The sequence below is a fragment of the Salvia hispanica genome, chromosome 4, assembly GCF_023119035.1.
Source record: "Salvia hispanica cultivar TCC Black 2014 chromosome 4, UniMelb_Shisp_WGS_1.0, whole genome shotgun sequence".
Lineage (NCBI taxonomy): Eukaryota > Viridiplantae > Streptophyta > Magnoliopsida > Lamiales > Lamiaceae > Salvia > Salvia hispanica.
The window spans coordinates 7,639,027-7,655,496 of NC_062968.1; the positions used below are offsets into that span (position 1 = coordinate 7,639,027).

General features: G+C 35.5%; 1 protein-coding gene across 1 annotated transcript; it reads right to left on the reverse strand.

The window, feature by feature from the left end:
* Positions 1-13,862: 13,862 nt before the first annotated feature.
* On the reverse strand, positions 13,863-15,687 carry LOC125220179 (5-OH-xanthotoxin synthase-like). The gene is made up of 2 exons (XM_048122325.1): positions 14,785-15,687; positions 13,863-14,698 (listed from the first exon to the last, which is right to left on the reverse strand). The coding sequence occupies exons 1-2, from the start codon at positions 15,673-15,675 to the stop codon at positions 14,117-14,119; spliced, it is 1,473 nt and encodes a 490-aa protein (XP_047978282.1). The 5' UTR covers positions 15,676-15,687; the 3' UTR covers positions 13,863-14,116.
* Positions 15,688-16,470: the final 783 nt, after the last annotated feature.

The window sequence follows — 16,470 nt, forward strand, 5'->3', positions numbered from 1 at the left end:
TTTCTATCATTTATCAACAAACACATTAAAAATACCAAATGTATAACATATGCAATTTAAGAACATAATTTGAATGATTTACATTTAGAACGAGTCAAATCTAGCCCTTAAAAACATGCAAAATCCGTGTTTGTCATAGCACTAAATAAACCTGCAAGTATAGAGTATATATAGTATAGCTAAAGGTTAGTACCGGATATCGAACACGTGGAAGACGAACACAAAGTGTCTATCCTCTGCTAAGACTCAAATACTATCTGGAAAAACAAATGGGTTTTGAAAACTTTTGGATAACTAAAAACAATAGAAAGCATAGACCAACTAAAAGCGAATAAAACACGGAGAAAAACGATAGAGATAAGGGAATCCCAGGGATATGTGTTCACAGTTATGGTTATACAAAATTCCAACTACAATACCCTAGCACAGTTATTACTTTGATAGAACGAGTCACTAGCTTATGCTCATGCGATACAAACGTTGATTACAAGATTAGGGTTGTCAATCTTAACATGTAACTCCAAAAAGCTCCTAAGACCCTTGAAAAGTCCTCACTCGCAATTAACCTAACTCGCTAGACCTCTGTCACAGTTATGAAGCAAGGTATATTAAATCATACACAATTGTGTCACTCAATCATGCAGCATCGGCGGCGGACCGCCGCACGTCTTCCGGCGGTCGCCGGACGAGACTTCTCTTCCAATCACGTTTTTTCAAGGCGGACCGCTGCATTGATCTGCCCGCCGGGCACCGGCGGTCGCCGCACACATCCGCGGCGGTCGCCGGTCGCCGTCTGACTCCAGATTTCCAAACTTGGCGTTTTGGCTCCCTTTTTCGGCTCAATTATGCAAATTTCTCACAACACACGTCAAAATACCAAAATAGAAAAAATATGCAAATAATGAACGTGTAGAGTGACTTTGACATTAAAAACGGACCAAATAATAGCCTTAAAATAGTGCAAAATCCGAGCGTATCAAATACTAGGACTTAAATAAAAAGGACAGAAGAAATCCTTCTCCAATTAGGAGAAAAAATTGAACCATTTAGTTAGAGGGGGACAAAAATTTAAAGCAATAATAATTGTGATTTCTGTTTCATTTATTCTCCTATTTATATTAAGTTCATTTTGGGCCCAGACAGGGATCTATGGAAGGTTTTGGATATGGGCTCACCCAATTTGCTTTTTACTAATTAAATTGAACCCACAATTTAATATAAGCTTTAATTGGAATATTACTAGCAGCCATTACATAAGTAATATTGAACTCTCCCCGTCTAAATCCGAAATTATTAGTAATCCGAGTTTCCGTTTTAACTTTCATTTCCCGCGCTTAAGATAAAAATGTTCATTAATTAATTAATGTCTGCTATTGACTTAATTAATTAACTTCTTATTAATTCCAAGAGTGGACTCAGCATGAAAGACTTATTTATTATTCTTAGAGTAATCAAACTCCAACTAGCTAGGTTCCAAATAATAAAACCTTGTTTCGCACTCCTTTTGAGGACATTATCAAACGAGACTCACCTCGTGCATGATTCAATATAATAGCAATCCTAGCACCGCTAGATATTAATCACCACTACCCAATATATCAGGATTATTGCGTTGTGAAAAACCCGCACCATTTGATAAGTCAAAGTAATGCATAATCAATACCGTATACTCAATGCTAACCTACATTGATTATGAAACAAATATTTATCAAGACCTCATCTTTCAATAGATAGCACAAAGACACGTCTTGTTGTTAGATCCGTCCAGTGCTTTACCACACCAATGTCATCTTATTTCAGTAAGGCTTAGAAATATGCGGACTGACATTGCAATCTTTCACGATGGATAGTCTAAACATGCAATCAACATCGATTAAATGTAAAACAAAACAACTTTATGACAAAAATAATCTGTTTTATTACTTGGAAAATAAAATAAGAGTTTTACAGTATTCAATCACTCGAAACATGATTTCTAGTATACAAACTCTAACAAAAATTTTATCCCCCTCTCTATTTTGAAGAGGCCGAAAATTTCCTCTTCCTCTCCTCCGTGTGATAGGTTTTTCCGTCTTCTTTATTTAAATCCTAGTATACTGGTGGGATCAGACCACCCTGATATCAGTTTACAGTCCGAGAACCAGACAGAAGATCCGTGGTTTAGTACTAAAGATCTTCACGTGGAAAAGGCGCTAGCTATCTTCGATTCTTTGGAGAATTATCAAGGTAAAATAGCTAAACCGTAGAAAAGCATGTTTTAGGTTTTAATTATTTTAAAGCATGATTTATTTGAGTTATGAGCATGATACATGTGATAATTGTGCCAATAGAATTTGTCTAAATAATCGACTAAATAGATCTTGATTATCTGATTTATTTGAATTGTAATTAACGCACGCTTCCGCTGCCTGTCCCTTCAGGAGGAACTTGAGTTTCTTCTTCTAGTCTTGATCTTCTCTTGAATCCACACTTCAAACGCTTTGAATCTTGATGAACCATGGAAGGAATTCTCAAATATTATGCTCTGGAAAATATGCGGAAAAAGGTTCCTTTGATGAAACATGAGGGGATATTTATAGCCTCCAAGTCGTGTACCTTGATATAGTAAATCCTTCTTCTAGTATGGTAAGTCTTGGAGAAAAAATAGGGCAATTTCTATGCGCCGCGTTTTCCCAGTGAGTCGCTGCACTTTGTTCAGCGGTCGCTAGCAAGCGTTCTGTAGCTTCTGTTTCTCAATCCGCGGTCACTGCTCACACTCTAGCGGTCACTGTGCGTGTTCTTCATTTCAGCTCTATTTTCAACAGTGGGCCGCTATAGGAGTAGCAGTCGTTGACGTTTAGCGGTCGCTGGCTGGCTCGAGAACTCCAGAATTCTTTCTTCGACTTTTTTCTATCTTTTTAGGCTCTATTTTGCACAATTCTCACAAAACACGTCAACCAAAATAGATAAAATATGTCAATTACAGACAATGCAACTTTGACACTCAAAAGGGACCAAATAATAGCCTTAACACAGTGCAAAATCTGAGTGTATCAATTCCTAACAATTTGATTGGAGGTCGATGGTTAAGACCCCACTATTAAAGTCAGTTCATGGTGTCGACTGTGAAGATGTGGTTATCATGTCTATGTGGATGAGAAGAAGAAGGTTTCGTCTATCCTGTTAGGAGAATTGTTGTCTTTGTACCAAGCTGTTTCCGTCGACATTGATCAAACACATGAATTGACATCTATACCTCGTAATGCAAGGCAATATATTTTTGCCTGTGGTATTGTTGAAGGGGTTGGCAGCGGAAGCATAATTGAAATCCTAAAACATGTTCCTACGGAGTTAGCCAATTTACCTTTCTGATTCTCCAAAGAATCAAAGATGGCTCGCGCCTTCTCCACGTGAAGATCTTGATTACTAGACCACGGATCTTCTGACTGGTTCCCAGACAGTACGTTGAGATCAGTGTGGGCTGATCTCACCAAAGTACAATGACTCGAATAATGGAGGATAGAGTAACTGCTCACGGAGGGAGCTGAAGGACGAAAATTTCGTCCTCTCCTACACACTGAAGGGGGCGAAATTTTAGTCTCTAAAATTATGTGTCTTTTGTCTCCTTTATTCTCATATTTATATTAAGTCACATATTGGACCCAGCTGGGGATCTATGGAAGGCTTTGGATATGGGCTCCCCCAATTAGCTTTTCTCTAATTAAATTGAACCCACAATTTAATACAAGCTTATATTGGAATGTTACGAACAGCCACTACAGAAGTAATATTGCACTCTCCATCCAAATCCGAGATTACAAGTAATTCGAGTTTCTAATATTTATTATTATTTATTTCCCGCGCTTAAGATAGAAACATTCATTAATTAATTAGTGTCTGCTATGAACTTAATTAATTAACATATTTACTCCAAGAGTGGACTCAGCATGAAATACTTATTTATTATTCATAGAGTAATCAAACTCCAACTAGCTAGGTTCTGAATAATAAAGTCCTCATTTCAAACTCCTCTTGTGAACGTTATCAAACGAGACTCAACTCGCGCACGATTCAATATAATAGCAATCCTAGCACCTCTAGATATTAATCTACATTACCCAATATGCCAGGATTCTTGGGTTACGAAAAACCCGCACCTATTGGCAAGTCAAAGTAGTGCTTAATCTATACCGTATGCTCAATGCTAACGAACATTAATTAAGAAACAAATTATCAAGACCTCGTCTGTCAGTAGATAATAAAGACTCGTCTTGCTGTTAGATCCAATTCAATGCTATACCACATCAACGTCATCTTATTTCATTAATGCTTAGAAATAATCGGACTGACATTGCAACCTTTCACGATAGGTGGTCTAGGCCCATCTAGGTTGTGAAATTCTTATTTTCTTTGTTTAGAACTGACCGTGTTACCTTACAGTGAACGACGCCCACAATCGGTCTACTAAAACAAAGACTTTGTTACGTTGATTATACATTTAAATATGCAATAAACATCCATTAAATGTAAAACATAACAACATTACGACAAAAATAATCTGTTGCATTAATTGAAAAATAAACTATAGAGTTTTGCAGTATCCAATCACTCGAAATGTGATTTCTAGTATACAAACTCTAACAATTGTATTGTCAGTTGCGCAAAAGAAGCAGCATGTTGAGTCCTTTTATGGTAGAGAGAAACCCATTGTTGTTGAAGTGAATCCTTCTGAAGTTGTGAACACGAAGGGACATGCATAGGCTCCAACCAAGGTTGGAAAATGCTATGTGGCTACAAAGCAAACCTTTGCGCCAATGCAAGAAATTCCATGAGTGGTGTCACCACGATTCAAGGAATTGCGACATAGTCAAAGAGAAAGAACTTCGGAGATCAAGAAGGGAGTCTGAAATTTGATTTTATTCATCTGCATATTTTCATATTTTTTTCGTAGCCGACTATATGTTATCACTCTTTTATGGTTCAATCTGATGTTGGTTTTTAACCGTTAAGACATTTTTTCGTTATGTGCCCCAGACATCAGTTAATATGATTTTATTACATACTTTATGTACCCATACTTATCATTTTCAAATTGATCATTTTGTGAGCCATATTTTCTTACCTTGTTATCAATATGTTGTGTAATAATTATTGTGTTAGTTCTGTTTTTAGGTCGTTTTCTGGTTTCTCTTTCCTCCAATGACTCGTACATGTTTTCAGAAGGACATATATTTAGTCTCTTTCTCATAATGATTCGTGTATGCTATTAGAATGACATCTATTCAGTCTATTTCTTATAATGACTCGTATATGTTATCAGAATAACATGCTTTTTTATAATGACTTGTATATGTTATCAGAATGACATGTATTCAGTGTCATTCTTAAATCCAACTATGTTTTAAAGTGACAAACATTATGTCCTATAATTTAAAAAAAGAATAACCCATACTACGTAGTCGCAACCCATGGGCATTTACATAACAAAACTTAAATTTCAATGCGAAATCAACCCAAGTTATCATAAATAACATACAACAAGATGTCAAATACAAAATCCAATGACATATCCTAACTTAAACCAATGTGATACGTGGAAAATTCTAATATTCATAATTTTAAAATAAAAATGTCGGCGTGACTGTCCATGAATCTTATCATCTTAGACAAAACCATAACTGGAGATATGTAGTTTTCAATCATCTTCTCAACATCGATTCTTCATTTTCTTGTTGTATGGATGTCGATGTTTTATTAAAAAATGCACTGTGATTATTATCGGTCGACATCAACGCACAACAGTATTTAGCTCTTAGATATTGAATTGCACCCATATTTCAATTTGATAGACTAGAATTACACGTGCCTTCTCTCTCACCCATGTAGAATTCCAAGTGCCTCAACAAATACACACCACGATCCTCCACATTATCTCTTTGCTCTCCAACTCATTTCCATCCTAAGTATAGGCACATCCAACAAATAAACATTAACCATCATTGAGACTGCTAAATTACATCATTTAGTATCAACATATAGGTTACACTAGATTTGCAAGTATCCAAAATACCTTTTGTGACTGTCCCTTCAACCATATCCCTGCCAGAGTCTTGATTTGAAGACACATTTTATATTGTTTCTTAATTTATTTTACACCTACACAATCGTATGATATGCACAACCCATCTAGTCCTAAATTCAAAGAATAAAAAAAATATGGAAAATTAGATCATAAATAGATCATTCTTATACAATACCAGACATACAGGAGGACCCCGTAATAGTAAATAGGTCATAAATTTGGAAATTAGGTCATAAATAGATAATTCTTTTACCACAGACATCAACAAATCAACATCAACCAACATTGATAAATTTCAATTGCATGACTACAAATGTATACAAACTCATTAAATTATTAATCATGTTAATAAGCCTAAATACCTTCTTCATTAACACACATGTTTGTTTCAGTGATGCTACTATCAGAATTATGCTTCTCACGCTGATGCACTTTTTATTAGCATTAAATAAACCTGTAAATATACAGAGTATATATAGTATAGCTAAAGTTCAGTACCGTATATCGAACACGGGGAATAGAATCACAGACTGTCTACCTTCTACTAAGCTTCTTTCACTCTTTGGAAAAACAAGAATTTTGAAAACTTTTGAAGCAAGAACAACTTGAAAGCAATAAAACAACTAATTGCAACAAATTAAAGAGATAATAATATGAGAGATAAGAGAATTCCAAGGATGTGCGTTCACAGTTATGGTTATACAAGTTCCAACTACAATACCCTAGCACAGTTTATACTTCGATAGAACGAGTCGCACTAGTTATGCTCATGAGGTTAGATTACTAACACTGGGTTTGTCAATCCTAAATTCGTAACTCCTAAAAGCTCCTAAGACCCTTGAAAAGTTCTCACTCTCAATTAACAGTGTCGTTTTAAGGGAAGCTTATTGTAGTGTCTACTAAGTGGATCTAACTCAACAACCTCCTCTTACGATTATGTATCAAGTTATATTAAAACTTCATCGAATGTGTCACTTAAGCATGAAGTATTACAGAACAACTTAGGGAAGAAACGAAGTAAAAACAAAACGGATATTAAATAGAAAAAGGAATTGTATAACCAAAGTCGTTACTAATGCATCCCTAGAATCCTATGAGTTTAGTTATACATGATTGAATAAGCCAAAAACATAGAATGAAGGGAAAACAAAGTGAACATAAGAACTAAAGCAAATAAACCCAAAGGTAGAATCCTTGTAGCCTTGATCATCTCTTGATTCCGTCTTCAACCTCTTGCACAATGAAGAACTCTCTCAATTTTATGCTCTAGAATTATGAGGAAAAAAGAAGATCTAAGTGAAGAGGTTTGAGGGGGTATTTATAGGGGAAATTTCGAGTCCTATCAGAATAAGGTAAGAATGGCTAAGTTTCGTAAATCTTGGGGAGAAAGTAGGTCAAATCTGCACGCCGCATTTGCCCAGAGGGCCACTGCACCTCGGCTAGCGGTCTCTGCATAATGGTCCGTAGCTTCTGACTCTTGGACAGCGGTCGTTGCACTGTGTTGCGCGATCGCTTTAAATAATCTCGTAGCATCAGAAGCTTTTGTAGCGGTCGTTGCGCACTCTCCAGCGGTCGCTGGACGTATTCTTGATTTCAGTACAACTTTCTCCGAAGCGGGCCGCTACTGGTGCGGCGGTCGCTGCGAATGTTGCAGCGGACCGCTGGACTTCATGAACGCTCCCGATTTCCAGCTTCGACTTTTTCCTGTCTTTTTTAGGCTCAAATATGCACAATTCTCACAAAACACATCCAAATACCAAAATAGAGAAAATATACAATTTATGGACATGAATTGTGACTTTGACATTAAAAACAGACCAAATAAAGGCTTAAAACAGTGCAAAATCCGAGCGTATCACACGCTCACCACAACTACATGTTGACTTCTTAGCACTAGCTTCCTTGTCCACTACTAAATCACAAATTTTTAGACATGCTTATGGTGTTTTAGGTAACTAATACATATGAAATGACCCTATTTTCACTAAATCATATAACTCCTCGTAACTGTACCACCAGTTAGTTTTGATCTCTTTGTTGTTTCTGCCTGTTTACTTAGGGTTTCTACCTATTTTACTTATTGCAATTGCATTCAACGCATTCAATGACAGCGGCTTCATCACATTTTTTGTTGTACACTTGTTCCCAGTATCTGCACCGTCCAATGCTAGACCCTTTCCTAACAACTCCTTCTCAGCTCGCCCTGATAGCACACTATATATCGCCATGGTATTACATTTCGAGCATAATCAACACATTGAACTAGTCAATCATTTACTAAATGACAAAATACAGCATTATAAGATCCACACAACATGTAAAGTACAATGAATACATAATTAAATTATGGTTAATACTAAAAGCATGTTTACAGCAACCCAATTATATTTAGAAATAAACATGCCATATAACAATTTGCTATAGGTCATTCCAACATATATTGCCTTCGGGTAACGGCCATCAACAATTAAGCTGTATTAGTTCGCCATTTTTCCTAATTTAGTAGTTATTAAAACTCAAATCAAAAGAAATAAAATTATAGAACAATAATCCAGTAAAAAAAATGATTTTTTCAGCAATTGAATTCGAAGCTAAGTTTTTGTGTAAACTAGACGACAACAACAAACACAATTTCATAAACACCGAGATGCATCATTTAGAATCAACATATAAGTCATGACTATAATCAATGAACGAGATCAGAATATTTAAATACCAGGTACTACTATTGATAGGCTCGGATTTTGCACGGTCTTAAGGCCATTATTTGGTCCGTTTTTAATGTCAAAGTTGCATACATGTCCATTATTTGAAGAAAGTTATGGCCGTTCTACCAAAGTCGCGCAAAACTGTCAAGTGCATAATTCTAGAAGGAAAGAAGACATTACCTTGTGAAGCCAAATCTTCCTTCTACTATGGGGCACGAAAATTCCATATTTACTATTGCTTAGAGGAAACATTTTACCAAATTTAAATCATTTTCAAGCCTATATATACCCCATAACCTAATTTATAGAATTTACCCTTCGATAGCCCCCAAAAGGGGGAGCTTTCATAGCTCCTCCTCCAACCTAATCTTTCATCTATATCATATTTTTGCCAATTAATTCCATAGCATAAATTTGAAAGTACTTCATTGTGCAAGGGGTTGGAGAAAGAAGCAACAGATCATCAAAGAGCTACAAGGATTCAACCTTTGGGTTTTATTTGCTTTAGCACTTATGTTCATTTTATCTTCACTTCAATCTATGTTTTAGCTTATTCAATTATGTTTAACTAAATTCGTAGGATTTCTTGGATGTGTTAGTAACTTTTATTGGTTTATACAATTCTTTTTCTATTTAATATACGTTTTGTTTTTACTTTGTTTCTTCCCTAAGTTAATCTTGACGCTTCATGATTGAATGACACAATCGTGTACGATTTAATATAACTTGCTACATAATCGTGAGAGGAGGTTGACGAGTTAGATCCACTTAGTAGACACTACAGTTAGCTTCCCTTAGGAGCTTTTATAAGTTACGGATCTAGGATTGACAACCCTAATGTTAGTAATCTACGCATGTGGCGCATGGGCAAAACTTATGTGACTCGTTCTATCAAAGTATAAACTGTGCTAGGGTATTGTAGTTGGAATTTGTATAACCATAACTGTGAACGCACATCCATGGAATTCTCTTATCTCTTATACTTTATCTTTGTAATTTAATTGCATTTAGTTGTTTATTTACTTTTAATTGTTTTTACTTTCGAAAATCCAAAATTCTCTTGTTTCTCTAGATAGTATTTGACACTTAGTACATAATAGTCAGTTACAATTATATTCCTCGTGTTTGATATCCTGGTACTGACCTTTAGCTATACTAGATCTACCATGTATACTTGCAGGTATTTTTAGTGCTAATAAAAAGTGCATCAACTATATTAATATGGTGTTGAGAAGCATTGCTAACAAAATTGTATTCTAATTAATAACTTCCACATATTCTTCTACACACTTGCTACGAGCATTAGTATGTTTGGATGCTACAGCGTTTCCTGACTACTCCTTCTCCATTGGTTGTGACAACATAGAGTAATTGTGTAATCGAGACAAACAGAAACGTAAATAGACACAGATTTACGTGATTCACCAACGCAGAAACGTAAATAGACACAGATTTATGTGATTCACCAACGTTGTGTTGGCTACACGTCCAAGGGCAGGAAAAGAAAACAGATTGTTTTTAGATTACAAAGTTATGTGCCCTACGTTTATATAAATAGGCACACAGATGACGGGCTAGCGGCAAACAATACAGATTCAAGGCATACTAAGAGTGTTAAATAAGAAAAAACAGCTTGATAGGTTAAAGCAAAACTAAATAGCAAATATAGTTGAGAATCAAAGATAACTTTCAATTGGATTAGATTACACATGCGTCATGGCATTCAAAGGGAACTTTTAGGTCATTATAATTTAATCTGATTTCAACAAAAGCACAATCTACAAACCCACCTCTTAATTTGTCATCCTATAATAGCATCTTGGTTTTGTTTTACTGCACTACAGGTATACTAACAAATACATTTTACGTACTAAGATGCCAATTAGGTCCTCGCATAGCACAATATTTCACAATTTTTTTGACAATTAATGGCCGACAATTTCAAAAAATTATACACTTCACAATTGCTCTAGCAATTCAACTGAATCATTACAAATTTGTATTCACAATGGATTACAGCCTGAATATGTATATATAGGGGTTCAAAAAATAAATTGAAACAAATAATACCTTTTGCGGGCTCCATATTTTGTCATGTCTTCTTATTCGGTGGAGATCTTTCGTAAACTAGTACAAATCTCGGCAACCAGAAATCAGTTTTCAGCATTATACCGATTCAGAAAAAAGCATAGAACTAAGCAAAACCCTTACTCACCTTTCTCCTCTTTGCTTGATGTTGCAGACCAACGAGTTTCAACCATTGTTGACGACGATGTCAAGGTACAAATCGAGGAGGAGAGTAGCACTAGCGAAGTAGGGTTTTGTGTGGAGGAGATGGAGATGAATCGTCCGACGGAATTTTCTCTCTCACATGTATTAGGTGGCACGGGATAGTAAGCAAGTTTCTGAAGTAAGCAATGTATCCCATAAAATAAGCACACTCTCAAATAGAATAAGCAAAACGTTCAACAAATTAAACAATGTCCACAATAAGCAGTAAGCAATCTTTTGTACTTCCTTCGTCCCCCGTTACTTTAGTCATTTCTTTTTTGCACTAGTTTTGGAAAAATGATAGTAAATAGTTAAAGTGAAGATATAGTAAAGTAAGAGAGAGAATAATGTATAGGAGAGTCTTCTCGTTCGTATTATGTCTCCACTTTAACTATTTATTATATTTTTTTTCAAAAGAGTGCAAAAAAGAAGTGACTCAAGTAATGAGGGAGTACAAAATAAGCAAACTTTCACAATAAAATTGCAAAATTGAGCAAATTATCAATCAAATTGAAAAGAAAAGTGGGGCATGAGTTTTAAAAAATGTAAAGAAAAGTGGGTTAAATAAACTAATGTATTATGAGTCTCACTTATATATAATAGTTTTATAATAAAGTGTGAGTGAAATAAGTTGGTGGAATGTGTGGCCTATTGACCATTTATGGTAAAAGTGAAATATGACTATTATTGTGGAACGATGAAAGTATAAATTATATATAGATTCATATTACATGGGTAGAGATTCCAAGGAGCTCATGCACCATGTAGGTCCGCCCCTGTGACTAACTATCATTGTTCTCACTTAAAAACGAACTCAACTTCTTTCTAATCCTCTCATCCCCGAGCGCACGTGCAATGGTGGATAGTCTACGTATGGAATTCAATCGTTGCTGAATGTCCTCCTTCTTTAACTCATCTATCTTGACTCCAACGTGTCACTGCCAATGTCACTCTATACTATATGTCAATAGAAGTATATCTATTAATGTATTTATGAATGAATTCTGTTAATACAATAGAGAATATAATTGTGCCCGTAGATTATCCTCCTCTTTAAGCTTAGAAAATTAAAAATAGTATCATATGATTTTTACTCTGAATTAAAGGAGGAAGTATTAAAAAGAAAAAAACATGGGTAAATTAATCTCATTCATATCATTATGTAAGTATAATATTTCAAAATATTGTCTTTATGAAATCCTTTATTTACATAGATGATGTAGTGATACGCTCGGATTTTGCATTGATTTAAGGTCTATATTCGGCCAATTTTGAATGTTAAACTTGCAAAGCATGTACGTTTACTGCATATTTAATCTATTTAGTATTTTGATGTGTTTGGCGAGAAATGTGCAAAATTGCCATAGAAAAGGTAAAAAATGAAGACTGAAAAGAACACACCTAGCAACCGCTGAACCCAAGTTAGCGGTTCGCTGAAATTCATCCCTAGAGGTCAAAAGACTCTCAGCGGTCCACTGAGCCCAACAAAGCGGCCCATTGAGATTAGGCGGAGTGCAGTAGCCGAGTTAAATCCCATTTTTCCAGCAATTTTGCTATACAATTGTCTTCGTCTTCGAAAGAGCATTGTGTGGGTACCTTAAACATCTCAATCGGAGTTCTGTGAGAAAGTTATGGTCATTTTACGAACATCGCGCAAAGCAATCATAGCTTACGGGAATTCAGACAGAAATTCAAGAAAGAGAAGAAAATATTACCTTGTGAAGCCAAATCTTTTCCATTCTTTATAGGGGCACGAAAATTACTGAGTCTAAACTTTATTCAAGCTTATGAATACCCCATAACCTCATCCATATTGTTAATCATTCATAGCCTCCAAAATTGGAGAGCCTCCAAGGCTCATCCCTCTCTTCTCCAACCCTAATTCTTCTACATAAAAGTCCACCATTGTTCTTTCTAGGAGGTTGGAGTGTAGAGAAGATTGAAGAATGCAAGATTCTGTCTTTGGGTTTTATCAAGCTACTACCTCCGTCTTTGAAAAATAGAAACATTTGAAACTGGGCATGAATTTTAATGTACAATTGGTAAAGTAAGAGCGAATAATTGGTAAAGTAAGAAAGAGTGAGAGAAAAATGGGTAAAGTAAGAGAGATGAGGAAAAAAGTTGTTGATGGAGTTGATTGTGGGGCACATCCTAAAATAGAAAGTTAAAAAAATTGTTATTTTTAAGGAACAGATCAAAATGGAAATAATTTCTATTTTTAAGGGACGAAGGTAATAGTTTTTATGTTTTCATATTTTTCCTTCAAACTATGGATGTATGTTATTTGTCTATGAGTAATTAAATTTATAGGATTCTATGGATGTGTTAGTAACTCTTTTGGTTTATATAATTTTAGTTTTTTATATTTGTTTGTTTACGTTCACTTTATTCTAAGTTGTTCGATAATGCTTCATGTTTGAGTAACACATTCTACGATGATTTCTTGGCATGTGAAGTAATCGAAAGATGATTTGCATGTTAGACGGACTTAGTTAACACTACAATTGATTCCCCCAAAAAGGTATTGTTAATTGAGAGTGAGGGTATCTTGATAATCTAATCGAGTTGTTTGGAGTTACTAATTTAAGATTGACGACCTTAATGTGCAATATACTTTGTGTTGCATGGGCAATACTTGTGTGGCTCGCTCTAGTTGAATTTGAACTGTGCTAGGATATCATAAATATGTTTTGTGTTAATCATTATTGTGAAATAATATCCTTAGAATTCTCTTCTCAATTTGCCATGTTAACTGTAATCTTATCTACTGCTTTCATTTAATTGTTTTCTTTACATGCTTTATTTATGTTTTGTCTAGTTCATAATCCCAAATATTATGTCTCGAGATAGTATATGATTCTTAGTATATGATATACAATTTCAATTCTATTCCATGGGTTCGACAACCCTGTGCTTACCTTTTGGTTACACTATAATTGTCTTGACATACTTGCAAGTAGTTGTAGTGCTGATGAAATAGTACATCATGTATAATAATTCAAAATACTGTCTCGGTGGATTCATTTTATTAGAATCCTTTATTTACGAATATGATTACTCTCTAAAACACTAAACTTTATATGACAACCTTGGCAACAAGCCGAAGAGCATTCTTCTTATGCATTCCTATTCCAGGCTTACACTCGAGATCAATATCCTCTTCCTTAGGCAATTCCCAATTAAATTTGTATACAAGATTTGCCAATGCCAGTTCCACCTCGGCCATCGCCATTCCCATTGCCGGACAACCTCTCCGTCCGAATCCAAAGGTTATCAACTCCGGATGCTGTCCCTCTAAGAACCTCTCCGGCAAGAACTCATCCGCATTTTCCCACTCGGTAGGATCTCTTCCAATAGCCCATGCATTGAAATACACCATACTTCCACCACCTATTTCATAACCATTTATGTTACACTTATTAGTAGTCTCTCTTGGCACTAAAAGTGGACCTGGTGGATACAATCTCAAACCCTCTTTTATAACCGCCCTCAAATATGGAAGTTTCTCTATGTCTTGTTTATTGATCATATCTTTGTTTCCGGCCAACTGCCTTATCTCCTCTTGCAACTTCTTCATCAACAAAGGTTTATTCATCAATGCTGTCATTGTCCACACTATCGCACTTACAACCGTACCGCTGCCTCCGGTTACCATATCCTGCAAACAAACTCGTAATTAATCACCTAAGCAATTGTTTCTCAAATTATTATATTTAGCTTTAATTTCAATATAAAATTCATTACCACTATTAGAGCTTTGATATGGTTTAATGTAAGAGGAAAGGAAGAGGGTCCATTTTCTTTAATCCTTAACAAACTATCGATGAAGTCACCTTCCATAGATTTAGGCCTATTCGGATTCAAATGCTCTTCAATCAATTCTTGACAAAAAGAATCCATGTTGTGAAAATTCTTTTCAAGCTTTGCAGTCATTCCAGAGAGGCTATCAATCCATCGAAACCAAGGCAAGTAATCCTCCACAAAAAAGCCTGCATATATGAGCTGAATTTCGCGAACAAGATCCTTGAAACGATCCTTTTTATATCCTTGATCACCTCCATAAATACTCCCAAACACACATCTGAACATGATATTACCTAAAAGCGACGTCGTCGTCTCACTGAAATTGACGACGGTGGAAGAAGAGGCATCTCTTGCAATCTTCTCCATCGTCTTGCTCACTTCATCCATGAAAATAGGGTAAAATGATTGAACTTGCTTCGTGCTAAAGAGATGGAGGGTGGAGATCTTCTTCATCTCCCTCCACGAGTCGCTGTAGGCCGAAAACCCGACTTCTATGCCGTTATACGTCAGCCTCTTCATGGCGACAAGAGTAGGTCGGCTTGAGAAAACAGCATCGTTTGATTTTGAGATCTCTTTCACTGCTTCTGCTGAGGAAATCACAACGACGCGCCGGATTCCAAGCTTGAGAGATATGATGGGGCCGTATTGCTTAGCGAGGTGCTGGAAGTACATGTGCAGAAACTGGCCGTCGAGTTGGAGCATATTGCCGATGATTGGCAGCCCCGGTGGGCCCGGTGGTGTGAGTTTGTTGGCATTTTTAGGTTTTTGTATTTGGAAGTATAGAATGAAGATTATGGGAAGAGACCATAAGAGTAAAATAAGTGACATCATTTTATCTAGAACAACAAGTTTCTTCTTTTTGTTTGGAAGTATAGAATGAAGATTATGGGAATATATAGAATACAGATTTTTGGGATATCGTATTATTATATTAAGATAATAAAAATAATACTAGAAAGAAGTGGGGTTTTGAGCGCAATTATTGAAAAGCTCTATGCTAATTACTAATGCTACGCGGCCACAATGTAGCAGCTGGTTATACAGTGGCATTTTTGTAAATAGTTGAAAAATATAATATAATAAAATAATAGCTTTAGATAATGCTTAAGAACTTTTACATAATCACCCTTTCCTTTAATTTTGGGGAGCGAATTGTCCCTCTCTACACTAATTACAACTCTATTTCCCAAATATAATTATTATCTGATCTTTAAAGTCATGCATAATTAATCTTGAACTAATGAAGTGTATACGTTTATTGAATATATTAAAATTTTCCGTTTATGTATCAAGTACTACCATAATATATTATGAATTCTTATTAATCAATACTATCTCCGTCCTCCAAATTTTAACACACTTCACTTTTACTCCCTCTGTCCCACAAAAAATGTCACACTTTCCTTTTTAGTTTGTCCCACAAAAGATGTCACATTTCCCATTTTGGAAAAAGTTTTCTCTCACATGAATATAAAAATTATATTTTCTCTCTCCATTTAACACACAAAACAAAACCTCCTAAAATCACGTGCCGTCCCACAAGTGTGACATCTTTTGAGGGACGGAGGGAGTATTATTTTTGGTAGTGGACCCCATATTCCACTAACTCATTCATACTCACATTTT

Coding starts and splice junctions, on each gene's coding strand:
- LOC125220179 (XM_048122325.1), bottom strand. CDS start 15,675: ATGATGTCACTTATTTTACTCTTATGGTCTCTTCCCATAATCTTCATT. Junction 14,699..14,784: donor ATATCAAAGCTCTAATAGTG/GTAATGAATTTT, acceptor GTTTGTTTGCAG/GATATGGTAACCGGAGGCAG.